The 22,059-nt window shown below is 33.4% G+C and overlaps 3 protein-coding genes across 3 annotated transcripts in view; 2 read left to right on the top strand and 1 right to left on the bottom strand.

Moving 5' to 3' along the window:
• LOC106100915 (bile salt-activated lipase-like) overlaps nucleotides 1-8,816 on the top strand; it is a 14,508-nt gene extending 5,692 nt beyond the window's left edge. Inside the window, exons 4-11 of the mRNA XM_013279980.1 lie at nucleotides 1-53; nucleotides 331-526; nucleotides 1,182-1,316; nucleotides 1,965-2,100; nucleotides 2,965-3,198; nucleotides 6,898-7,073; nucleotides 7,480-7,763; nucleotides 8,353-8,816. Coding sequence (XP_013135434.1) covers nucleotides 1-53; nucleotides 331-526; nucleotides 1,182-1,316; nucleotides 1,965-2,100; nucleotides 2,965-3,198; nucleotides 6,898-7,073; nucleotides 7,480-7,763; nucleotides 8,353-8,539 — 1,401 coding nt within the window. The 3' untranslated portion in view covers nucleotides 8,540-8,816. The remainder of the gene's footprint in view (nucleotides 54-330; nucleotides 527-1,181; nucleotides 1,317-1,964; nucleotides 2,101-2,964; nucleotides 3,199-6,897; nucleotides 7,074-7,479; nucleotides 7,764-8,352) is intronic.
• Nucleotides 8,817-10,809: 1,993 nt separating this feature from the next.
• LOC106101132 (cystathionine beta-synthase-like) lies at nucleotides 10,810-20,360 on the top strand. Its single transcript, XM_013280256.1, has 11 exons — nucleotides 10,810-11,012; nucleotides 11,117-11,239; nucleotides 11,315-11,421; nucleotides 11,502-11,672; nucleotides 11,828-12,009; nucleotides 13,651-13,890; nucleotides 15,941-16,073; nucleotides 16,537-16,714; nucleotides 17,865-17,999; nucleotides 19,492-19,682; nucleotides 19,964-20,360. Exons 2-11 carry the CDS (start codon nucleotides 11,166-11,168, stop codon nucleotides 20,050-20,052), a joined length of 1,500 nt encoding a protein of 499 aa, XP_013135710.1. The 5' UTR covers nucleotides 10,810-11,012; nucleotides 11,117-11,165; the 3' UTR covers nucleotides 20,053-20,360.
• LOC106101133 (polyglutamine-binding protein 1) lies at nucleotides 20,353-21,702 on the bottom strand. Its single transcript, XM_013280257.1, has one exon. It carries the CDS (start codon nucleotides 21,604-21,606, stop codon nucleotides 20,767-20,769), a length of 840 nt encoding a protein of 279 aa, XP_013135711.1. The 5' UTR covers nucleotides 21,607-21,702; the 3' UTR covers nucleotides 20,353-20,766.
• Between the last annotated feature and the right edge of the window lie 357 nt (nucleotides 21,703-22,059).

The following is a 22,059-nucleotide window of genomic DNA, read 5'->3' as shown; positions in this document are numbered from 1 at the left end:
GACTGTCTATTCCTAAACGTTTACACCTCCGCACTGCCTGACAAGCTAACGGGGTAAGTAGATTATTGGATACACTTGCTTAATTTGTTTATGAAATTCATGTTTATTTATGATGTTGATGATTGGCCTTCGACCCATAATTATCTGCCGTTATGACATGTTATATAAATTTCATAATATGCATAAAACTTGAACATCATGAACTTGACATACAATTTATTCATAACATTAATCTGTGATTAACATTTATTACCACGTAATAGATTGCTTCAATTCAAACTAAGTGGATTTTCCTGAGGCAATATGGTTAAAACAGTTTTTCTGTTGCAGGTATAACCCAAAACTGGCGGTTATGGTTTGGATCCACGGCGGCGCGTTTGCAGTTGGATCCGGGAACGCATTCCTCTACGGGCCTGACCATTTGGTTGGGGCTGGAGTGGTACTTGTTACTCTTAACTACAGGCTCGGAGCACTCGGCTTCTTGAGTCTCGAGAATGATGAGGTGCCGGGAAATATGGGATTAAAGGTAACTAAGTCATAATCCTTAATGTTATAGTTAGTATTCAAAGTTTTGGTTATTTTGACAGACATTTTATGTTAGAAAAGATTTAGAAAAAGAGTTAGGACAGATACCAAGGCCTTATTTACAATGTTACAGTTACACAAATGTTACACTTCAGTACACAAACACTTCTATGTTATTAAGTTATAGTAGTTAGTATGAAGTTATAAAAAGGTTAACACAGTGACTTCATACCAACCTTCTTGACTGAACACACGTAGAGACATTTACTTAACTTTTATTATATGTAATAAGTATAATGCTGCCTTATTTAACGCAACGTAATTGACAAGTTGCAAAATAAAGTACGAGAAGTTAACAATTAGTGTATAAATTTGGCAACATTGTTGGTCATGGCTTAGTTATATCGGTCAAGTGCATTACTAACGAGTCAACATTCTTTATCTGAATAACAAGTTCATCGTCTCACAAATGATGTTGGGTTGCGTTCTTTTTAATCTCTATTTTTGTATAAAATGTTATACGTAAATATTTTGATTCGTTTGCGCTCTTACAAAGTACTACGACCCTTAAATTTTTAAACATATATAAAGTCGTCCAAAATGGAAAATTAACTATATGTTAACTACAGTTAGTGACAGTAAAAACATTTTTCTAGGATCAACTTATGGCTTTGAAGTGGGTAAGAGACAACATTGAGTACTTTGGCGGGGACCCGGCCAGAGTTACAATCTTCGGCGAATCCGCTGGTGCCGTGTCTGTACATCTACATATGCTGTCGCCCGCTTCACAGGTATTATTTACCACAATTACTAAAAACAAAGAGTAACGGGAGCAATATTTTTATATCACGAGATACGGCGGATAGTTTTAACGAGATTGCACAAAGATTTTAATGAGACCACAGTACGTTGACTTACGTACGGCCATTACTGTCGGTAGAAGTATGGTAGTAATCAGACATCCTTTCACATTAAGTATATTTCCTTCCGCAAATAAACTATACGGATGTATACTAATGGAGGTAATTTCATATAGTTTTCAAATCAATTGTTATTAAACTATTATGACAATTCTTGCCTGCCACACTATTGTTTTCAATATTAATAATCAAATACTAACATAAATTCGAAAGTTTAGATGTATAGATGTTTGTTAGAGTTTGTATCCTAAACTGCTAAAAGGATCTCGATGGAATTTGATACTGAAGTAGAGGATAGTTAGCCTGGAAGAACACATACTTACTTTTTTTTAATGCCACGCGGACGAAATCTCGGGCGAAAGCTAGTTTAAAATAAGTCATGAAGTTCGTGAAATAACTTATTATATATCCTTGCTCCTTTTTGGTAAATGTTGCTTTTTGGTAAATTACAAGAGCTATAACAATAGACAAACATTCTTACATGAATGACGTAACCAGTAGTCATTTAAATATACGCAGGGTCTATTCCACCGAGTGATAGCGCAGAGCGGGCTGGCGCTGTCTCCGTGGGCGCTGGGGAAGAACCCGCGCGAGAAAGCCTTCGATTTGGGCAGAGAACTCGGGATTGAGACCAACAGTACTGCGGAGCTTCTCGGTATGTTCTTTTACGTGTATCATATTTTCCAATAAAATACCTGAAACACCTTCAATAATTGACAAAAAAAACTTTATTGCTATTGAAAAACTCAAGGCTCTAGCTTTTTACTGAGGTATGTACATCTCCACTACTAATGGATTTTAATACGATCTAAGGAAAACATAAAAAATAAAGATAAAGAAATAATTGAAGTTGTTATGTATTTCGATTCAAGGAACATTTGTTATGTAAATTCTTGGTAATTATTTTCAAGGACATGTATGTATGTTTGCGATTGCCAAACAAAATTATATACAGATCATCAAATATTCGTCATTAAATATGCCAATCTCTGCGATTTACAATGATTCATGATTACAACATGATTTTCGTGTAAAAGACGTCATTCTCATGTTTGATTATATAACACTGAAATAACACAACATCGAAATAAAGCATTACTTAATTTAATGATTTCATTATACTTATCATATTAGCCCAGCGTTAATAAATATACTGTCCTTTTAATTTTATAAATGCGAAAGTTTAGTTGGATGGATGAATGTTTGTTAAAAATTGTAAACGGCTGAAATTTAGCATAGCCGTAAAGGATAATCTGGAAGAACACATAGGCTACTCGCTTTTGTTTTTTTTTTTCATTTACACGGAAGGAGACGCTGGCGAAAGCTAGTTTTACATACAATCTAAGGTCAAAGTGCAAAGAAATATTTTGATTAAAGACACACCTTCAAATACGTAAAACCAGAATATGAATCTAGTAAAACTAAAAAATTAAAACAAACAAAATTAATTTAATAAATCAAGTTATACTCTCCAATAACAATATTTTGTAACCAAATTTTAAAAATGTTTAACATATAGGTTACCTGCGAGCAACGCCCAGTGAGTTACTAGTGAAGGCTGGCGCGCGGATCGCGGGGGCGCCGGGCAAGACTGCCGACCTGCAGAGCACCGTGGCGCTGCCCTTCTTGCCAGTACTCGAGCCCGAGGGCCCCGACGCCTTCCTCACCACCAATCCCAGGGAATCCTTACCAGGATCTGATGTACCGCTCCTCACAGGGTACAACGCTCAGGAGGGAATTATACTATTTAGACGTGAGTATTCAACATATTTGTAAGGAATCTTTCATCACTTATGGGCTTTGCTATTCAGTATATTTTGTTACGAATTTCATGTTGTCGCTCTATTTTTATATTCACTTGTCAAAATGAAACTAAACTTAACAAAAGACAAGGTTAAAAATGGTATCTTTTCAACATTTTCCTTCTCACGGTTTGCAATTTGTTAGGCTATATTGTGATAGTTGCTTGCCTCGTTGTCAAGTTAGAACGTACTACTTAAAGTACTTGAAACGGTACACATAATAACTATCGATAAATAGTATTTTAGATAATTAAAATAAGCGCTAGAAATAATTATTAACTGGATTTTATTGCGGTAAAATTTAAATAAATTATGTACAAATCTGTGCTACAAGTTGACTTAGATTTATAAGTAAACAGAAGTTTTAAAACAACTAAGTTTTAAAGTAAAATTCTTTGATCGATTTACGTAATTCGAGGTGAAGCGATACATTCTAAAAGTTCTCATAGATTTGCTACATTAAATGTTTGAGGTCACACTTGATCTAACCTAATGAATACTTTCGTAATGTTTGTACATATTTTGAGGTCCTGTACGATGTCGTAATAGTGTATTGCGAACTACTGATGAATTTCAACAACATTTTACTTAGAATTTATTTTCAGTTATTTCTTTGAAAGGCATCGAACATCAATGCGATTAACGTTTAGAAGTAAGCGTTGATGTCATTTGTAATAATGTTGGCCTTACATATTCTAATGCAAACTTAACGACTTAACAATAACAATCAGCATTGTAATTTCTACTTTATATTTGCAAAACCTTGAGGCTACATAGCATTGATACTCTTTATTACGAATTACATTTATGAATTTTTAGCTTATCACTAAGCAACATTTTTCGCTACAACCTTAAATACTTTGAGTTACAGCAAATGTACATAAGATTAAAATTATTCATGTGACGAGGAACGTAATTAGTTATATGGAAATGTGCACTTAGCATCGAGGTGCGGTTTGTAATTTTCCGAACTATGACTGCAGTCGCAACCAGGACGGAAATCCTTCACGGCATTACACAACTTTGTCAACAAAATCCGTTGCCTTGGTTTCTAGACATTCACTGCACTGAATGTAATTTTAGCGTTTTTTAAAATATTCTAATGGTAAAACGATTTTATTATAACTGCGCTTGTTATTGTGGTTTCTTAGTTGTCATAATGTAAAGCAGTTTTGATTTCGAGTAAGGAAGTAACTATTCGGCTAAGATGGACCTAATCTATCAAATCTAATCCAAAGACCGCCTTGTACATTATGATTGTATAGTATGCTTTAACTAGTGACATTAGGCGTTAAACTCGGAATATTCTTATAATTCTTCTCCATAGCCATAAGCGTAAAGTAACGTAAAACGTAGTTATTATAAAGTCTTCAAACCGCTTACCGAAATATCGTTTGAAATATGTTATTTCGAAAATTTTACGTAAGAACTAAAATTTGTGAACTATTGTCACATAATAATCAGACCGTTGTAGTTTAGCTTAACGTTTAGCAGCAATTTCTACTTTGTTGAATCCACATGTTGCCAAACTTGTAACGTTTTGTTTACTAACAGACACAAAGCTCTCGGTATGTTACGTTATGTAATGCGGCAGTGAAACTAAAAGCGGTCCACTTTATGTCATAAATATATCCGTGTCAGCGAAATTAAGACAACCGGACTAACCAGGATCAGACAGGTCATTTAGGTCAGAAACTTAACCATGATCTTATTGATTTTAAGTGTTTGTTTTAAATCATTTTGTAGGTCACGGTTTTGATTTCGTTTGTTATTGTTGCGAAAATACGCAAATAATCAAGTAAACCTCTATATTTTATGCATATCGAGAAGTTAAAACGGATTCCAAATCGTAGATCGATTTGTATCAATTTCTGCGTTTTAACAATCACAAGGAAATCTTTCTTTTTCATTCTACCTTAAGGTAGCCGTAATTCAAGCTAGGGACGGACACTGTTTTGTACTTGTCCGAGAAACAGATTCGCAGTCAATCAATCACATCAAAAATTCAGTATGTCATATTATATTCAGGATCTATACATATAAAATTGTATCAAACAAAATCTAAATCATCAAAAGATAAGGTTAGATATAAACACTTAAATTGATATTTGTTTTCTTCATAAAAAGCTTATCGTAGTGCTATGAAAATTATCAATAACAATATACCTACGTGAAATAGTATAACTTCCGCTTGATCTACAAGGCCGATAGTGTGGCCTTGTCAATCTTACCGGATGTATCACTTTGTTGGCATTTTGTTATGCAGACATTTTATCTATCAATCAGATCCTGATTTTCCACTAACTAAAATACTGGCACAGATAGCTGTACCAAGAAACATTATCAACAGATGATACAAAAAAAGTGATACCATAAAATGATACACGATATCATCCGATGATACACAAAAACACAATATCATCACTGACACACAAAACATATTATCATCTGATGATAATGTGTTTTTTTGTACATTTTCAATCATCATCTTCATCCTTACCGTACTCCCGTAGGGTCGGCGCAACAGGTTTTTGTCCTCCACATAACTCTATCATATGTCATCTCAGTCATCCCTCCCTTCTTCATCATGTCACCTTTCACGCAATCCATGCATCTTTTTCTAGGTTTTTTGTATATTTTCGATATTCTCTCTTTTCTATAAATAAAAAAAAAGATAAAAAAACGCATTTGCTGGTGGAGGCCTGACGCCAGTTAGTTAAATTATAATATTGCTTAAAGACGTAGATACAATTTAAGTCGTATATTGTTACAACACATACAGATCTAGAATGCGTCTTGAAATCGGCTATAACACAGAAATGACATAATTGCTCCGATTTTACATAACAATACCCAAAATTTTAGTGACAACTTCGAGCCACTTTCACTGTAACGAAACTCGCCGAATGCTGTAATGTATCAGCATGTATAATTTAAAACCGTTATGCCATAAAGCTGTCTGTGATTAGTTGACCGACTCGTACTAGTTGTTACCCTCGGGTTATATTACCCCTAATTCTTACTTCATCTTGAAATCTACATATAGAAGCACAAGAGTAAGTGAAAAAGAAGGTTGCTCTTTATTTACACTAAACTGTCAATTACCGGTACATTTACCTTATGTAAAAGAACATTCTTTGAAGAAAAATAAGTGCATGTTAGCTAATTTTATTAATTCTATGAATTCTATCGTATTGATTTCAGATCGTATCTTTTTATCGTTTTGTGTTATTGTCGTCGCCTGCATCGTTTTATCTCTAAGGTCAAAGAGATAAGTAATTTTGTCAATTAAACAAATACTATGAAATCATTTTTTATGCACGACTAAATTATGTCGTATTATAAGTGAATTTTCATGTAACTAGGTTTGATTATCACAAAAATTGCATTTTTGACTTTCTTTAATTTAGATACATATAACTACATTTTAAGTATTCCTATCAAATTACTAATTTACGAGATTAATGCAAGCAAAATTAAACTCGACATTTAATTTGCATCGTTGTCGTCTTTGGAAAGAACGTTTGGGATAAAGTGGTACTTCTCGACTATATATCTGTTTTATAAAACCCTGGGACTGCCCATTCAAACAACAGATGCTTCCTTTTAACCAACCTTACTTATATTAACTTATTTGTAATAATTTCCAGGTCTTCAACGCTATCCGAAGTTACTGAGTGAGTTGGAACATGAGTTCCGACGCGTGGTGCCGCCCGAGCTGATCTCCTCGGATGAAAAGCGAACAGACAAGGTGGCGGAACACATCAAAGCTTTCTACTTCCAGCAACGTCCAGTCGATACGCGGAATATCAATAGTCTCATTGACGTATGTGCATTGTTATTATTTTTAATTCATTCAATGACATATAAAAAAATTAACTCTAATATAAGCTTAGAACATGAGGGAAAATGTCTTAGGTAATTATCGTTTGAAACAAATAAGTACCTTCTATTAGATGAAATCTTTAGGAAATAAAGGAACTAACGCTTCGGAAACAATCACAATCGATGTGCATGACGTATGGCTAAATCTGATGTTTATAATAATGTTATCGTGCGGGATTTCCCTGAGAGATAAGATGTCTCAAATTTAAGATAAATATCACAGGTCTCAGGGTCGTTTATTCTACGATAAATATCCTTGACCAAATCCCTCTACCAATTAAGTTCAGCTATCGAAATTGGCAATTACTTAATTACAAAATTAACGGAAATATATCTTGTATTTGTAGTTATTCACGGACGTGATGTTTTTGAGGCCAGTACTACAAACGATCCGTCTTCAAGCGGCCACCAACAGGACGAGCCCCACATATTTATATCGGTTTGCATTCGACGGCGCGCTCGGTCTATTCAAGCGAATGCTCGGCATCTCCCACCCTGGCGCCTGCCACGGAGACGAAATGGGATACCTCTTCTATTTCTCCAGACTTAATTACAGATTGGATGATGAATCGACTGAACTTGCAGTTTCAAGGAAGATGGTGCAGATGTGGACGAACTTTGCAAAGACCGGGTATGTTGACTAAAAGTAACCTAATTGTGTTGCCCTGAATTGAACCTTTGGTAGGGCTTACAGTTACTGTTATAACCGTGATGTTTTCATGAATTACGCTGTATATAAATTCAAATTAAGAAACCAACGTTTAGTATATGTGTGAAGGCGTGATGCCTACGAATGTAATAGAATTACCGCAAGGTGTGGGGTTATGCATTTAAACTATTTGAAAACGTAAACGTTGGTTTCCACGAGCGAGACAGTTTTAAAAATATTAATAAATGAAGTACAATATGTCGTATTTTTTAAAATACTGACCATTTTACACACTGAATTTTTTCTGCTGTCTTCTTCGAATGATAATGACAAAACATATGATTGTTAATAAATCAGTGATCATCATCATTTTCCGTGCTATTTTAATATTTTTAGTCTATCTAAAGTACAGTGATTTAGTATCTAAGATTATCTTCAATGATTGGAACTATACCAATACATGTCTATAGATAATTACGAAAATAGAAATAGTAATTAGTGTATATCATCTTCACTTTTCCGTAGTCAATTAGTGGTAATTAAATAAAATAGTTTTTTTTTTTAATTCCAGAAACCCTACCCCACCGGTGGATTACGAATCCATCGTAGACTTTAAATGGCTGCCCGTGAACGAGACGGAACGCATGAATTATCTTAATATAAATGGAAACTTCACCTTGCTAACAGATCCTGAAGCAAAAAGAGTTAAGTTTTGGGACTGGCTGTATGATAATTATGCCAATGAATCGAGAGTTTAATTAAAATAAAGTGTATGTGAAGTGTACAGATTATAAATTGGACAAATTGGACATTACGGTGAATTTTAATCTTCGAAACACTTGTACTGAAACTAGTGTTATCGCTGTTTTCTTCTAAAAGCATGATACAGATGGTAATATTGTTGTTACACAAAAATTATAACAATGGAGACCCTTGCATTGAAGAAACATTAACCTTTTGCGATATCGAGGTAGTCGATGTTTTATTTATAAGTGAAAATTGAGTGCAAATATATTTTTACATAATGTACTTACTTATTTTGTTATATTCTTAAAATCATAGGAGTTAATGTAATTAAAAATATTTAATCTTCAGGTCTTCAGTTTAATAATTTTACATTTGTTGGACTTTCAAATCATAGTGTTGTTGTATATAGCTTCTTTATTATTTATAGAAATCTGTTGTAAATTTGTTACTTCGTTATACTCATAAGTGTTACTTTTATTAATTATATGTATTTAAGAATTATTAATTGTTTAATTCCAAACAAATAAAAGAACAAAATTAACTCATTTACGTATGTGATTACTAAAAATACTTTTTGTAAATTGTGTTTTATTCTATTTGGTTACTGTTTATCGAGATGTTGTATATATACAATACTGAAGTAAAAAAAAAACATAGTAAGAATACCACGACCCTAATATTCTAATTTAATGCATGTGTGAAATTTCCCGTTATATTGAAATGAAATATTATATTAACTACCATATTGTAAAAGCATTAACAAAAAGCATTAAAAAGTTGAAGACCAAGTACCGCATAAATTACATTTATTTAATTTCTTAATAAGAACTTAAAGTTTAAGTTTAATCGTTAATATCATATCTACTGAAACTTAAATATTTTTTGTTAAAGGGTAAGATAACTTAAATACCTAGTTCCTTCCCAAAATACTTGCCGATTTAAGAATTTGGACATCAGAGTGAACACACATTGCATTCGTGCAAGAAGTGTGACAGTGATTTTCCTCAAAATAATCCTTGATCGCACAAATCTTATCGCAATTACTTAAGTCGCAAATCAAAAGATATTATAATCCATATCAAACACAGTTTTGCGATCCAATTTTAGAGTTGCTTAAGTTATTATTAAATCCCAAATAATAAATTTAACAAAATAAAGATATAGTTCGTTTTTGGAAAAAAGTTAGGAAAAGCCTTTAGACTGAGAACTAGTACCAACGATCTAAGATAGCTTTATAGTTACAGTTAAAGTACTAATATGAAGTAAGTACTTATTGGTAATTTTAGTTGGATGAGGTCGTGAGCGTGGATGGCACTCGACCTGGCACCTGCACCGTGTCCTCGTATTTCGTTCAGCTGTGGATTACGGAAAGAAGAATATTCTCTATCTACACATATATAATAACATTGGAGTGTCGGTTTTTAATATCCAAAAAAAAAATTCCGGATATCGAAAAGATGAAGTATTCGCGTTGCTGATAAAGAAAATCGTATTTAAAATTGTCTGTCTGTCTGTCTGTCGGGCCGAAAGCCACGTTTGTTCCGGTTAATCTCCGAAACGGCTGGGCTGATTTTTACGTGACTTTGACGGGTATGCCCGTCTATGTCAGATACCCTCCAGTATGATATGTCATGGACTACGTTTTATTTAATTTCGCGCTGTCAAAATAGCGACCTACCTAACTCTAGAACGAGTGGACCGATTTGGACTGAACATTGACTAGAATGTAGCTGTTAAAAGGTAGATGCACACGGAAATGTTCTGCTTTAACGGTTTGCGGGCGACAGTTCCTATTGAATTAAAACTAGCTAAGCTCACAAACAGCTGAACTAACAGATAAGTAGTCATTTAAAATTTATACAAAAACTATATCGATGTGTCTGTTGATGGCGTAGTAATAGTGTTTGGTAATCAAATCATAATCACGGCGCGCCTAATGATATCTAGATAATGTTAAAAGGTAAAAGTGGTGTAATTTTGATAGCTGCTTTCTGGTAATCTCTCTGATCGTAACTACAAATCAAAAACTTTTTTTTATTATAAAGGATAATATTCAAACGTTTTTTTAGTTTTAAAATGTAGTTTTCAAATTTTAAGTAAAGTAAAAACGCAGTCTTAATTGCAATATCATTCACACGCAACATTGCTAGTAAGATTGTAAACTAACGAATAACACAATCTAAGTCATTAAAAAATGACTTGAACACACTTTATTTCTAATGCCACAGATAGTGCAAATATAACAATCTGTGAAATAAGAAACCATCTGTTTTGAGATTTGATTTGACATAAACTTAACCTTACTTTTGTGAACTTGCACGCTGTGTAACACTGTGTAATGTAATTTATACTGTAAGATTGGCGTGAACAATAACTTTACATATAATCAGTCCGTGATAAGACGTCGAGTAATAAAGTCGTACGTTAGTAAAGTAATATTTTACTGTACTTCCATAGCTGACGTGCTATTAACGTGCGATCTCCGTAAGTTTTTATGTAGTTTAGAAGTTTAGACCTTAGATTATATCCCTTTATTTGTAGAGAATTTATCGTAAATTATATTAAAAAAAATTGTTTACATCTTTTAGGTTCAGAAAATTCAAATCTTTCATTCATAATAAAAATTACCGCGTAAAAATGCACAACGGGACTACTAATGGGTATCAAAAATATTTTGATCTCAAGGATATGCCTCACATTATTAAAGCATTGTAAGTATAAATCTTTTTTTTATATGTATTTACACTCATAAATGTAATTTTAAAAAACAAAAAATTATATTTTAGGGACAGAAATCAAAAATTAGAACCCGACATCCTCCACGTAATCGGCAACACGCCTTTAGTGAAATTAAATAACATACCAAAAAAAGATGGATTATCATGTGACATGTGTAAGTTACAAAATATGTATAAAATATGTTTCTTTTAAATAGTAAAGTTTCTCTTCCTAAGATGTTTTTATTATTTTTAGATGCGAAATGTGAATATTTGAACCCTGGTGGTTCAATAAAGGACCGAATTGCCTATAGAATGGTACTGGACGCTGAGGAGAAATGTATATTGGTACCAGGAAAGTCTGTGATCATTGAGCCCACATCTGGAAACACTGGCATAGGTTTAGCATTAGCTGCAGCAGTTAAAGGTTAATATTTTTTCTGAATTACACATTTTGAGTACTGTTATTATTTGAAACAACTAAAAAATTTCAAAATTATTATGGCTAAAAATAAAGTGTTGCAATTTTTTTTTAGCTAAATTGAATCTGTGATAAAAAGTTTTATTTTTTTTAAACAACAGGGTACAGATGTATCATTGTGCTGCCAGAGAAAATGTCAGATGAGAAAGTAAACACCCTGTTAGCATTGGGAGCGGAGATCATCAGGACTCCCACTGAAGCGGCCTCCCATGACCCTGACAGCAATCTTATGGTTGCTAAACGGCTTGCCAAGGAAATACCAAATGCTGTTATGCTGGATCAGGTATGTTTTAATTTTGTTTTTTTTTAAGAAATGTTAGCTTAGATTTAAAATATTTATTCATTAAGCATGTTTTGAAAATATCTAAAGGTTATCATTAAATGTTTATGAATTAAAACAAAACTTATTAGTTTATCTTCTTGTTAAACTCAGTATTAAATATCACTAATTACCCAGAAACTGAAATCTTATTATCAGTGTTGCAATATGTATATGTGCATTTATATATTTTTTTTAATTATGATAAAGCAAGTCAGAAGCCAATATTCACAATCTTTCTATCATAATATGAAGTGTCTGATAAAAGTTATTAAATAAAATCAATGAAGACCTTTTTATCAATGTAGAAAAACATAGTAACTACCATAGTAATAGTACCAACACTGAAAATAATGTTCATATTTTTGTATATTATTGTTGAAGAGTGCAAAACATTATTATCTGTACATAAACATGCATTATATTTAGGTCAATAACTATCAGCTAATTTTTTTCTTTAAAAAAACAAGCAAATCTTGTTATTTATCTTTACACTTATACTAATATTATAAAGAGGAAAGATTTGTATTTTCGTATGTAAATAACTCAAAACATAAGCTGATTTTAAAAATTTTTTTACCATTACAAAGCTATGTTATCATTGAGTAAAATAGGCTATGTTTTTTATTATATTTTTAATTTCGCGCGAACGATGTCGCGAGGAACAGCTGGTCTATACCAGATTCTATAACAACTCAACCACAATAACATGACCTTAGTCTAATATAGTCACTGAGGCATGTACTGTTCAAAGTTTACATATAATGAAGGAAACCAATAAGTATACAAGAACTTGCTCATTTTATATACAAGTCTGTTATTTGCGGAGGTTGCATTCTATAAGAGTGTAATGTTATTATGCACGCATAAATTATTTATTTATACAATTGTGCAATACAATCCCATAGACATTCTTGGTACACGATCGTTTAGCCTTCACGCATTTTAATGAATCTATAACATCCGGTGATCTATTATTACATTGTTGTAAATCTCAAGAGATTTTATGATTTCATACATTTGCTTATTAGCAAACTATTGTTTACTACTTGACATAACTCAGCATATAAAGTATAATGCAATAATCACTATGATTGACTGTAATGTTCGAACCTACGTACGTTGTTGTGTTTTGTTAACTTTTCCTGCATATTTCGTCATGCGTATTTCGATCGGTATTTCCGCTGGATATTTCTAGAATGTTCGCGAGATCTCTACTTGGAAACACGAACAAATGATGCAGTTATAAAATGTGTTAACAAAATATACGAAATCCAATAATAGGGAACATTCGTTCGTGTAACAGAAATAGAGTTTAACCTATTTGTACAGTAACCAAGAATTTCAATGTTAAATTCTACCTACTGTTTTTTTTTATTAATAACAAGCAACTCATAGCGATGACCCTGTGACCAAACGATTACTTTACAATATCGCGTTGTTTATTTATATCAAGGACAATTTTTATTGCATTTATTTTAGTTCCCTATTATTAGACGATTACCAGAAGGCTATTTGGGAAATTTATTAATAGAAGAATGTTTTTCGTATATAGGCAGTGTTTATTCCTGGCTGATATTTTATTTAAAATCAATTTCTCAACAGTACACGAACGTTTGCAACCCGCTGGCTCATTACGATGGTACAGCCGAGGAGATCCTCTGGTCACTGGACGATGACGTTGACATGGTAGTGATCGGAGCTGGCACGTGCGGCACCGTGTCTGGCATCGGACACAAGATTAAAGAGCGATGCCCCAAGTGTGTGATAGTCGGTGTTGACCCCCTGGGCTCCATACTTGCTGAGCCAGAAGAACTCAACGATAGTGATGTCGGCATGTATGAAGTAAGTCTAACAGTACATATTTTGACCCATCCTACGATATATTTTATCAGTTTCTAATAAGAGATGTAACTCTGTACACCAGAACCTTCATATAATTCTTGACCGACGTTCCAAAAAAAGGAGGTACTTAATTTGTTTGTATATTTTTTTACATGAAATGAAACATCACTAATTAAATAGATATACGTATATATTTTCACGTGGAAAACAATTATTTTCGAAAACAATTAAGACATCAATATTTGCTTTAATCTCATCAGTGCACATTTATAAGTACTAAATAAACTTTCTCTATATTCGATGTTAGCAAATATTTTGATTATAGATTGTCCTGATGCCTGATAAGTTAGAAAGGCTCTGTTTATTTACTTGACCAATTGAACATCCACTTAGTGAATTTCAAATTCAAACCAAACCATAATAGAAACCCAGGAGACCAATTTTTATATCTGAGAAATTTTGATTTCGAACAATAATAATTATGTTGCCACTGAATTCTTGTAATCCTTGCAGTTAAAATTTTTTTTTTCTAACTATCGAACTAGGAAATCTTATTGTTTACAATTTAGAATAACAAAAAATAATCTTTTAATACGGATATTTAATGGCTGTGCGATATTTTCCTGGTCAGATTACTGTTTCAACCAGTTTCATTCGGTTTAAATTAGGTCACAAATGTTAACATTTATTGAGGTTTTTATCGCCTTATGTAATGTCCTTCGTAATAATTTTTATATATTAGCGTTACACTATCAATTTAATCCTCTCCTTTCGTTTGTATCGAAAATTGATTTTGAATCACGATAAAACGTGCAACTGGAACGTAACGTCCAAATAAAGGAAGTTATGACGTCACGGTCCTCTATATCAGTTTTCTATATTTGATAATCGTGATTTTATAAAAATGACATCGATTTGCTTATTTGGTTAGCGCACTTATGTTATACTTACAGACTTCCTAGAAAATTGAATCATTAACGATGATATTACGTATGTAAATAATACAAAGCATAAGGATACGATGGATTTTGGATGGATGTAAAGGTAGAGGAAGACCAAAGAAAGCATGGATGGATTCTGTGAAAGATTTGTTTAGGAAAAAAGTGAATTCAGATATGACGTCTGATAGAAATGTATAGAAGATGTGCTTACTATGCGGACCCTCCATAAAGACAAGGATAGGTTGACGATTAGAGAAATTCCCGCCTAGTTCTGGGTCCATGGACATTAAAATATTTTACGCGAAAATTCAAGGAGAATATTCTCTATTAGCTGTCATACTTCATACTAATATTATAAATAAAAGTTTAGATTGATGGATGTATGTTTTTTAGAGTTTGTAGCTTAAACGGCTTAACAGATTTCTATGAAATTTGATATAGATGTAGAGGATAGTCTGGAAGAACTCATAGGCTATTTACATTTTTTTTAATTCCATGCGGGCGGAGTCGCGGATGAAAGCTAGTTATCCCATATAATTGTGGAATCAGCTGTTTAAATCAGAGTAGCTTTAAATTTGATAAACATTTTGCATTGACTAAGAATTGTAAACAGATGTAAAGCGTCTAATGTCAGTGGAGGTCGTCTTTTATGTATTTCACGTACTAAATATACGTAATAATTGCGTATTCCCGTCCTCTATCGCCGTCTGATAACTAACAAATAACCGTATGACAAATGTTACGTGATGTGTGACGCTGTTTCGATAAACACATTACGATACGACAATCAATGTTTATATCTTGAAATGTAATTCACGGATTTCTAAAGTTATCGCTTATTTCTTATTTTATGTATAAAAAATTCAGATAAACGTCTACGTATTAAAATAAAATAACTACCGTAAGTAGTATTAGAGAAAACAGTTTTTGTAGCTAAATTGTAGTGATAGATTTTTAAAGTAATTTCGATCGCAAATTCACAACATGTGAAAAGTTTTCCATGTATCTTGTGTTTTAAAAATGATTACTATTCTTAGTTTTGAATTACACAGAGACTAATGAGTTTACGACTTCCAATGTTTTTTTCTAATTCCATATTTTGTTGAAAGGTGGAAGGCATCGGTTATGACTTCTTACCGAAGGTGTTGGACAGGAAGGTGATAGACAAATGGATCAAGACGGAAGACAAACATTCATTGAACATGTCCCGCCGGCTGATAAAGGAGGAGGGACTTCTTTGTGGTAAGTTTTACAATGAGACTAGTAAAATGAAAAATTGTAACTGAAATAATGTTTATTTATAGAACAATGCGTAACTTCGATATTAAAATCATACTAATATTATAAATGCAAAAGTTTAGATGGATGGATGGATGTTTGTAGCCTAAACGGCTGAACGGATTTCGATGAATTTTGGCTTAGAAGAGGATAGTCTGGAAGAACACATAGGCTACTTACATTTATTTTTTTAATTTCGCACGGACGAAGTCGCGGGCGAAAGCTAGTCATATAATTTTCACTTTATAAAGAGGTCTGTATTTTGTTATTTGTATTTTTGTTTGTATTGAAATAGCTCTAAATAAGAAAATATAGGCCTATATTTCTCACTGATAACGTAGCTTTTTATTGGTGTAATATTTTTGAAATCGGCCCAGTAAATATTTAAGCAAATATTTAAGATTATCTCAGTATGTTATAATTAAAGGCGGCAGCAGTGGTGCTATAATGTGGGCGGCGACCCAGGCGGCTAAGTCGCTACAGGCAGGTCAGAAGTGTGTGGTCATCCTGCCCGACAACATACGCAACTACATGACCAAGTTCATCTCCGACCAGTGGATGGAGGCCCGCGACTTCAAGCCAGTCGTCCAGCACGACGAACTGCCGTATGTTATACAACACACACGCTGATGCACCTAGCCTCCACTATGCACACTTAGGGCCTGTCCCACCACTAGCTGATAAAGGCCCAGATAGCTTAAAAGTGACGTCACTCTCAGATAGAGTATCAAAATCCGAGACTTCCATCGCATATTTTATACGTTGGATTGCTACCAGACAATTTACAAGAATTGTGGGACAGGACATTTAATACGTGAAATGTCTGCTTAAGGACTGCTTAAGTAACCGTTAAATTCTCATTAAGACATTATAAGGATGTTTCCAATTATAATAGTTGTCTTCCGTTTACAATCATTCAAAGGAATTTTGAAAGTTTCGTAAAAACTTTTGATAATCACGTGCTATAAAAATATAGTAATCTAGATTTATTGCTTCTAAAAGAACCTTCAATAAGTTATATGAACGTGTATAACCTATTGACATATTGCGATATCAGTTGTAAAAAAAATAAAACATGACTCCTTTATTGAAATGTCGCGAAATTGTTTCATCTTACACATTATTTATAACACATTAACGTTGATCTTTGACTGCTTTTATCTATTATTTAGATTTTCTTTAGATTAATAATTCGTAAATAGACTTGATAATAATATTATTCAGATATGAGTATTTAGTGCTTTTTAAATGCTTCAAAATAGGAAAAAGTTAATGTTGTTTCCTAAAACGTATCAAAACAGGGGTAAAAAATGTATTTGTAGCTAATCTTGGAAGCTACCAATTTCATTCAAAACTGTTGGTTTAACATAAATTTAATACGCGGTTCACATTAAAAGTGTTTTAGATAAGTTCTTAAACGCAACGCTATTGTTCGAAGCAAATTATACGTGAGTTTAATCACTTTTTGACTTTTCATCACTCTGGGAACCAATCAAATGTCTTGTTGTTTGATGACGTCACAACACTCCTGTGCGTTCTTGTAGGACGAAAATGATTGAGATTTTATTTTATTTTTGTAACTCAATGGTTGGTTGATTTTATTTCATTTTTTTCTGGTTATCTTATAATAAGTAGAAACGATAAAAAATTACATACATATTCCCTATTGGCGTATTGTGAAGGGTCCGTATCAGTGGATTTGGTAACTAGAAGGCATTAATTACGATTCTGTAGTGATTTGTGTGTTATCAATAGATGGTGGAACGCTGTGGTGACGAAAAACTTAATAGAACCGATCACTGTGATCCCGCACGACACGCCCACGGGGCAAGCGCTCGCCGCGCTCAAGGCATCCGCCGCGCCCGCGCTCGCTGTCGTAGGCGATGACGGGTAAGTCACTTACTAAATACGAAGGTTTCGATGGATGGATGTTTATTAGAGTTTGTAGCCTACATGGCTAAACGGATTTGGATGTCATTGGGTATAGATGTAAATAGTCTGGAACAACACTTAAGCTACTCACTTTTGTTTTTTTAATTTCACGAGGACGGAGCCACGGACGAAAGCTAAAACATAGATAAAACAAAAAGAAAATGACACTTTGACACACACACTATCTGCAGCATGCAAAAAGTTTGAAACCAGGCTTATTAATTATATAAATGTGAATTCCCAAGACGATAAGCTATGTTAAATATTTTTTGAACAATGTTTATAGATGACAAAGTATGACATTCGTCGGTAATGTTGGTAAACAATTACATTTTATTGTTTTTTCCGCCATTGAAATGTACAATACACTTGCATTGCAATGGAAATATTTACGTTCCGACTTTACTTTTATGTGTTATTGTGTAAGCCAAATGGAAATATCGCAATAACACTGATAGTGTGGAATTTTTTTTTGTTTTTTTTGTATAACTGCGTATATGAAAAGTAATAACTTGAACGAATATCTGCGAGAAACCAACTGTCTACAGAATAAAAAATAGAATCAGCGGAAAATCCTTATAATATATGATTAACGGAGAAAATTATTTACCCCCCTTAAAAAATTAAATACCACCAATTTTTCGCAGACTATTTTTTTAGATTTATTTGAGATAAAATATTATTGTCTATGGTATATGTCAACTGTCAATAATTCAATATCAAATTTTCAGTGACTAAAATGTAAAAAATTAAATCATCGTAAGAAAATATAATTAATTTCATTGTCTAAATGTGATTGACAATGAAATGATTGTATTGATTTTCTTTTTAGTTTTGTACGTTTACGTAATTACCCTCTTACTGATCGGTCCACAAGAACCGATGAGAAATAATGAAGGCTTTTGTCTAAGCTACTTTGAATCATGAGCTGAATTTAACTGATGTCTAAAAATTTATTTTATGGCATTCTAAAATGTCAAGGACGAGAACGCCGTTGAAGAACAAACAAAACATCTTGATGTTGCCTGAGTATCGAATCTACGGCAGCCCTGATCAGATTTTCGGACTACCCAAGTTGTCATTAGAGGTCATATTGTAGTCACATTCAATTGCTTATCATCAATAACTGTAATCTTGCTAAAATTTTAAATGCGAAAGTTTAGATGGATGGATTTTTGTTTGAGTTTGCCGCCTGAATGGCTGAACGGATCTCGATGAAATTTTGAATAGCCGGAAAGAACACATGGTATACCTGTTTTTGTTTTTTTTAATTTCACGCGAACGGAGTCCCTGGCGTAACCAATAATAGTATCGGCAATACAGTCCTTGATATGCCTTCAGCCGGATTTTACCCAAGTTGTTATTTTTTCTACAATTCATCAAATCATTACCCAAGTTGTATAAATATACGGGTAAGAATGGGAAAATAAATTATTTATATTTATTCCAGAGCGCTAATCGGCGTTGTGACGGCGGACTACGCGCGCCGGCGGCTCACCAACCTGAACGGCAAGGTGTCGGACGAGCTGAGCAAGTTCACTCAGAAGAAATTCTACTCAGTGGACGTGACGCAGGCGCCCGCGCTCGGCTGCGTCTCGCGCATGCTGGACATCGCACCCTTCGTCGTCATTGTCGAGTCTGGTAATATTTTACTGCATTTTTTTATTATCTTGTTAATTATATAAAATGTCGATGACAGAAGCACTTAATAAATTATTGTAAATAAATATTGACTCAATAATTAAATACTATGCTAGCAGTAGTACATCTGTGACATAAGATGTTTGTAAAGAATGTGTCCCGAAGGAGATCTAGAGACTGGCTGCCATGTAGTGTATATTTCCTCTATAGATGTTAATAAGTAATTAAAATAACAAAAGATTAATTTCTGCAGCAGTAATTAATAATGTCAATGTTTTTAGTTTCCACCACAAAGAAGCCTATCGGAATCCTGACATCAGATGATCTGCTGCGTCTTGTCACCGACAAAAGCCTCAACCTCAGCTCGTAATGCAACAGCCATGCAATATACAATAGCAACTGCTCAAATGTTATAAAATATTTATATTCAGTATTGATAAGCCCTTGTTAATGTACTGTATCTTTATTGGTATACAAAAATGTGCATGTTTAGAAATAAGTGAAATACAAGGTCACAAATTAATAACTTCCTTGACAAATTGAATGTTTGTTTGTAAATATTTGTACAAATTATGGTTTTACATTTAAGGGGGAATTTTTGGACCATATCTATAGGTTTTATCTTAGGCATTTATGACATGAAACTGATTATTATAAATAAAATTGTATACACATTTATTTGTTCTTTATTATTTCTTTCATCTGAATCCATCTTGATTTCTTGTTAAATAGATGCGGCCAGATACCGAGACAAGACTTAAATGTTTCACTACACAAGGAACACTTACAATCTGTTAGATATCATTATAATAGAATTTGTAATGAGGATGTGTTGCTCTATCAATTGAGACACTGTTACATATACAATTTGGATTGAATATTACCTGTAAAATTCCATTTGTTCATGAAAGAATAGCCAAAATGTTGAAAATGCTGACACTCAAAAATACTATCTTCCTCAACAGTGTCAAATGTATTTTTATTACGATTTTATGAATGAGTAGGTAATACAGGTAACAGGTTTATTTAAACTATAAAACAAGGAAGTAGAATACGAATATTTACTGATGAAAATACTTATAGACTAAGGAGATGGTGGAGGTGAGTGCTTTTTAGCATTTGCTGCCAATATTGCCCCAGGTGCAGGGTAAGGTCTCATTTGATACAGTGACCCTGATGCTGTAGTATCCACACCCGTTTTAGCATGAGAGTCCAACCCTGAGTTCCAATTGCCCCTGGGTATATCAGAGTAAGAAGCAGGATCCATTGGATCTAAATCATTATCTCTAACCCGTTGCCTCTTCTTATCTCTGTGATGAACTATATCTCTACTCTTTTCTCGTCGTTCATGCTTCTTTTCTTTGACCTGTTGCTGTGGTACCTCTTGATCAGATGCTTCACTACTGTCATCACTCTCGTCACCTTCCTTCAAGACCCTCTCTTCTCTTAGATGAGCAGCACTCTCACTAGGAACTGCTTGTGGGTGAGCGGGAGGCAACCAACTCACAAGATTATTGTGAACATTCCAAAAGTAATGTTGGCCACTACCCTCATCATAAACTTCTTCCCATCCAGGAGGCAAAGGCCACAGTTCTAAAGCTTTCTTTTTATTTTCCAAATATTTCTCATTTGGTACCTTTTTACCTTGTTTCCAAGTTTTCACACAAAATTTGGAACATTCGTGATAAATGTTACTTTTGTTTGGACAACCGCGGTGACCTTTAATGGGATCTACATTCACGCCTTCGATACCTTCCCAGTAATGTTCTTTAGCATTGTGTTCGTCAGGTTTGCTATCATAGTCTTCAGCTATAATTTCTTCATTTACTTGAGCTGTACCCGAGTTATTGACTACATCTGCAATGGGAGTTTTTAAAATGCCTCTTTTAGCAAGACGGGCTGCTAAAGCAGGGGGCAACGGCATTTTATTATAATCTTTTAATCCGCAAAAATACTTTTTAATTAATAATACAGAATATCCCACAATAACAAAACTTCCTTTCGCAATTTGACATTGACAGTCAATGATTGACAGGTTGTCATCAATAGAGTTTTGAATGTTGCCATGTAAAATAATGGTTTTCAGTATTTAATCTGTAAACTTCTAATATAGATAAAACAATTAACATTTGTAGAAAAAAAGCAATCATTCTCTATTGATTAGGCCTTTTAATTACAATTGAACTGGAATATTAAAAGAATTAAAAATATATTTAATTGAAAACTAATTTAGGATTTACTTGTTTATTATAACCAACCTGTTCTTGTCCTACGAAGAATCGGTACAAAATACACTGCTCTGCCATTTTAGTAATCATATCTCAATTCACTACCTTGTTAAGCGTATCCTTTGTTAATCCATGCATACTTTCTGCTG

Source organism: Papilio polytes, unplaced genomic scaffold (assembly GCF_000836215.1).
Source record: "Papilio polytes unplaced genomic scaffold, Ppol_1.0 DF824024.1, whole genome shotgun sequence".
NCBI classification, from domain to species: Eukaryota; Metazoa; Arthropoda; class Insecta; order Lepidoptera; family Papilionidae; genus Papilio; species Papilio polytes.
The sequence above is the reverse complement of the archived record's forward strand: the minus strand, read 5'-3'. Positions and strand labels throughout refer to the sequence as shown.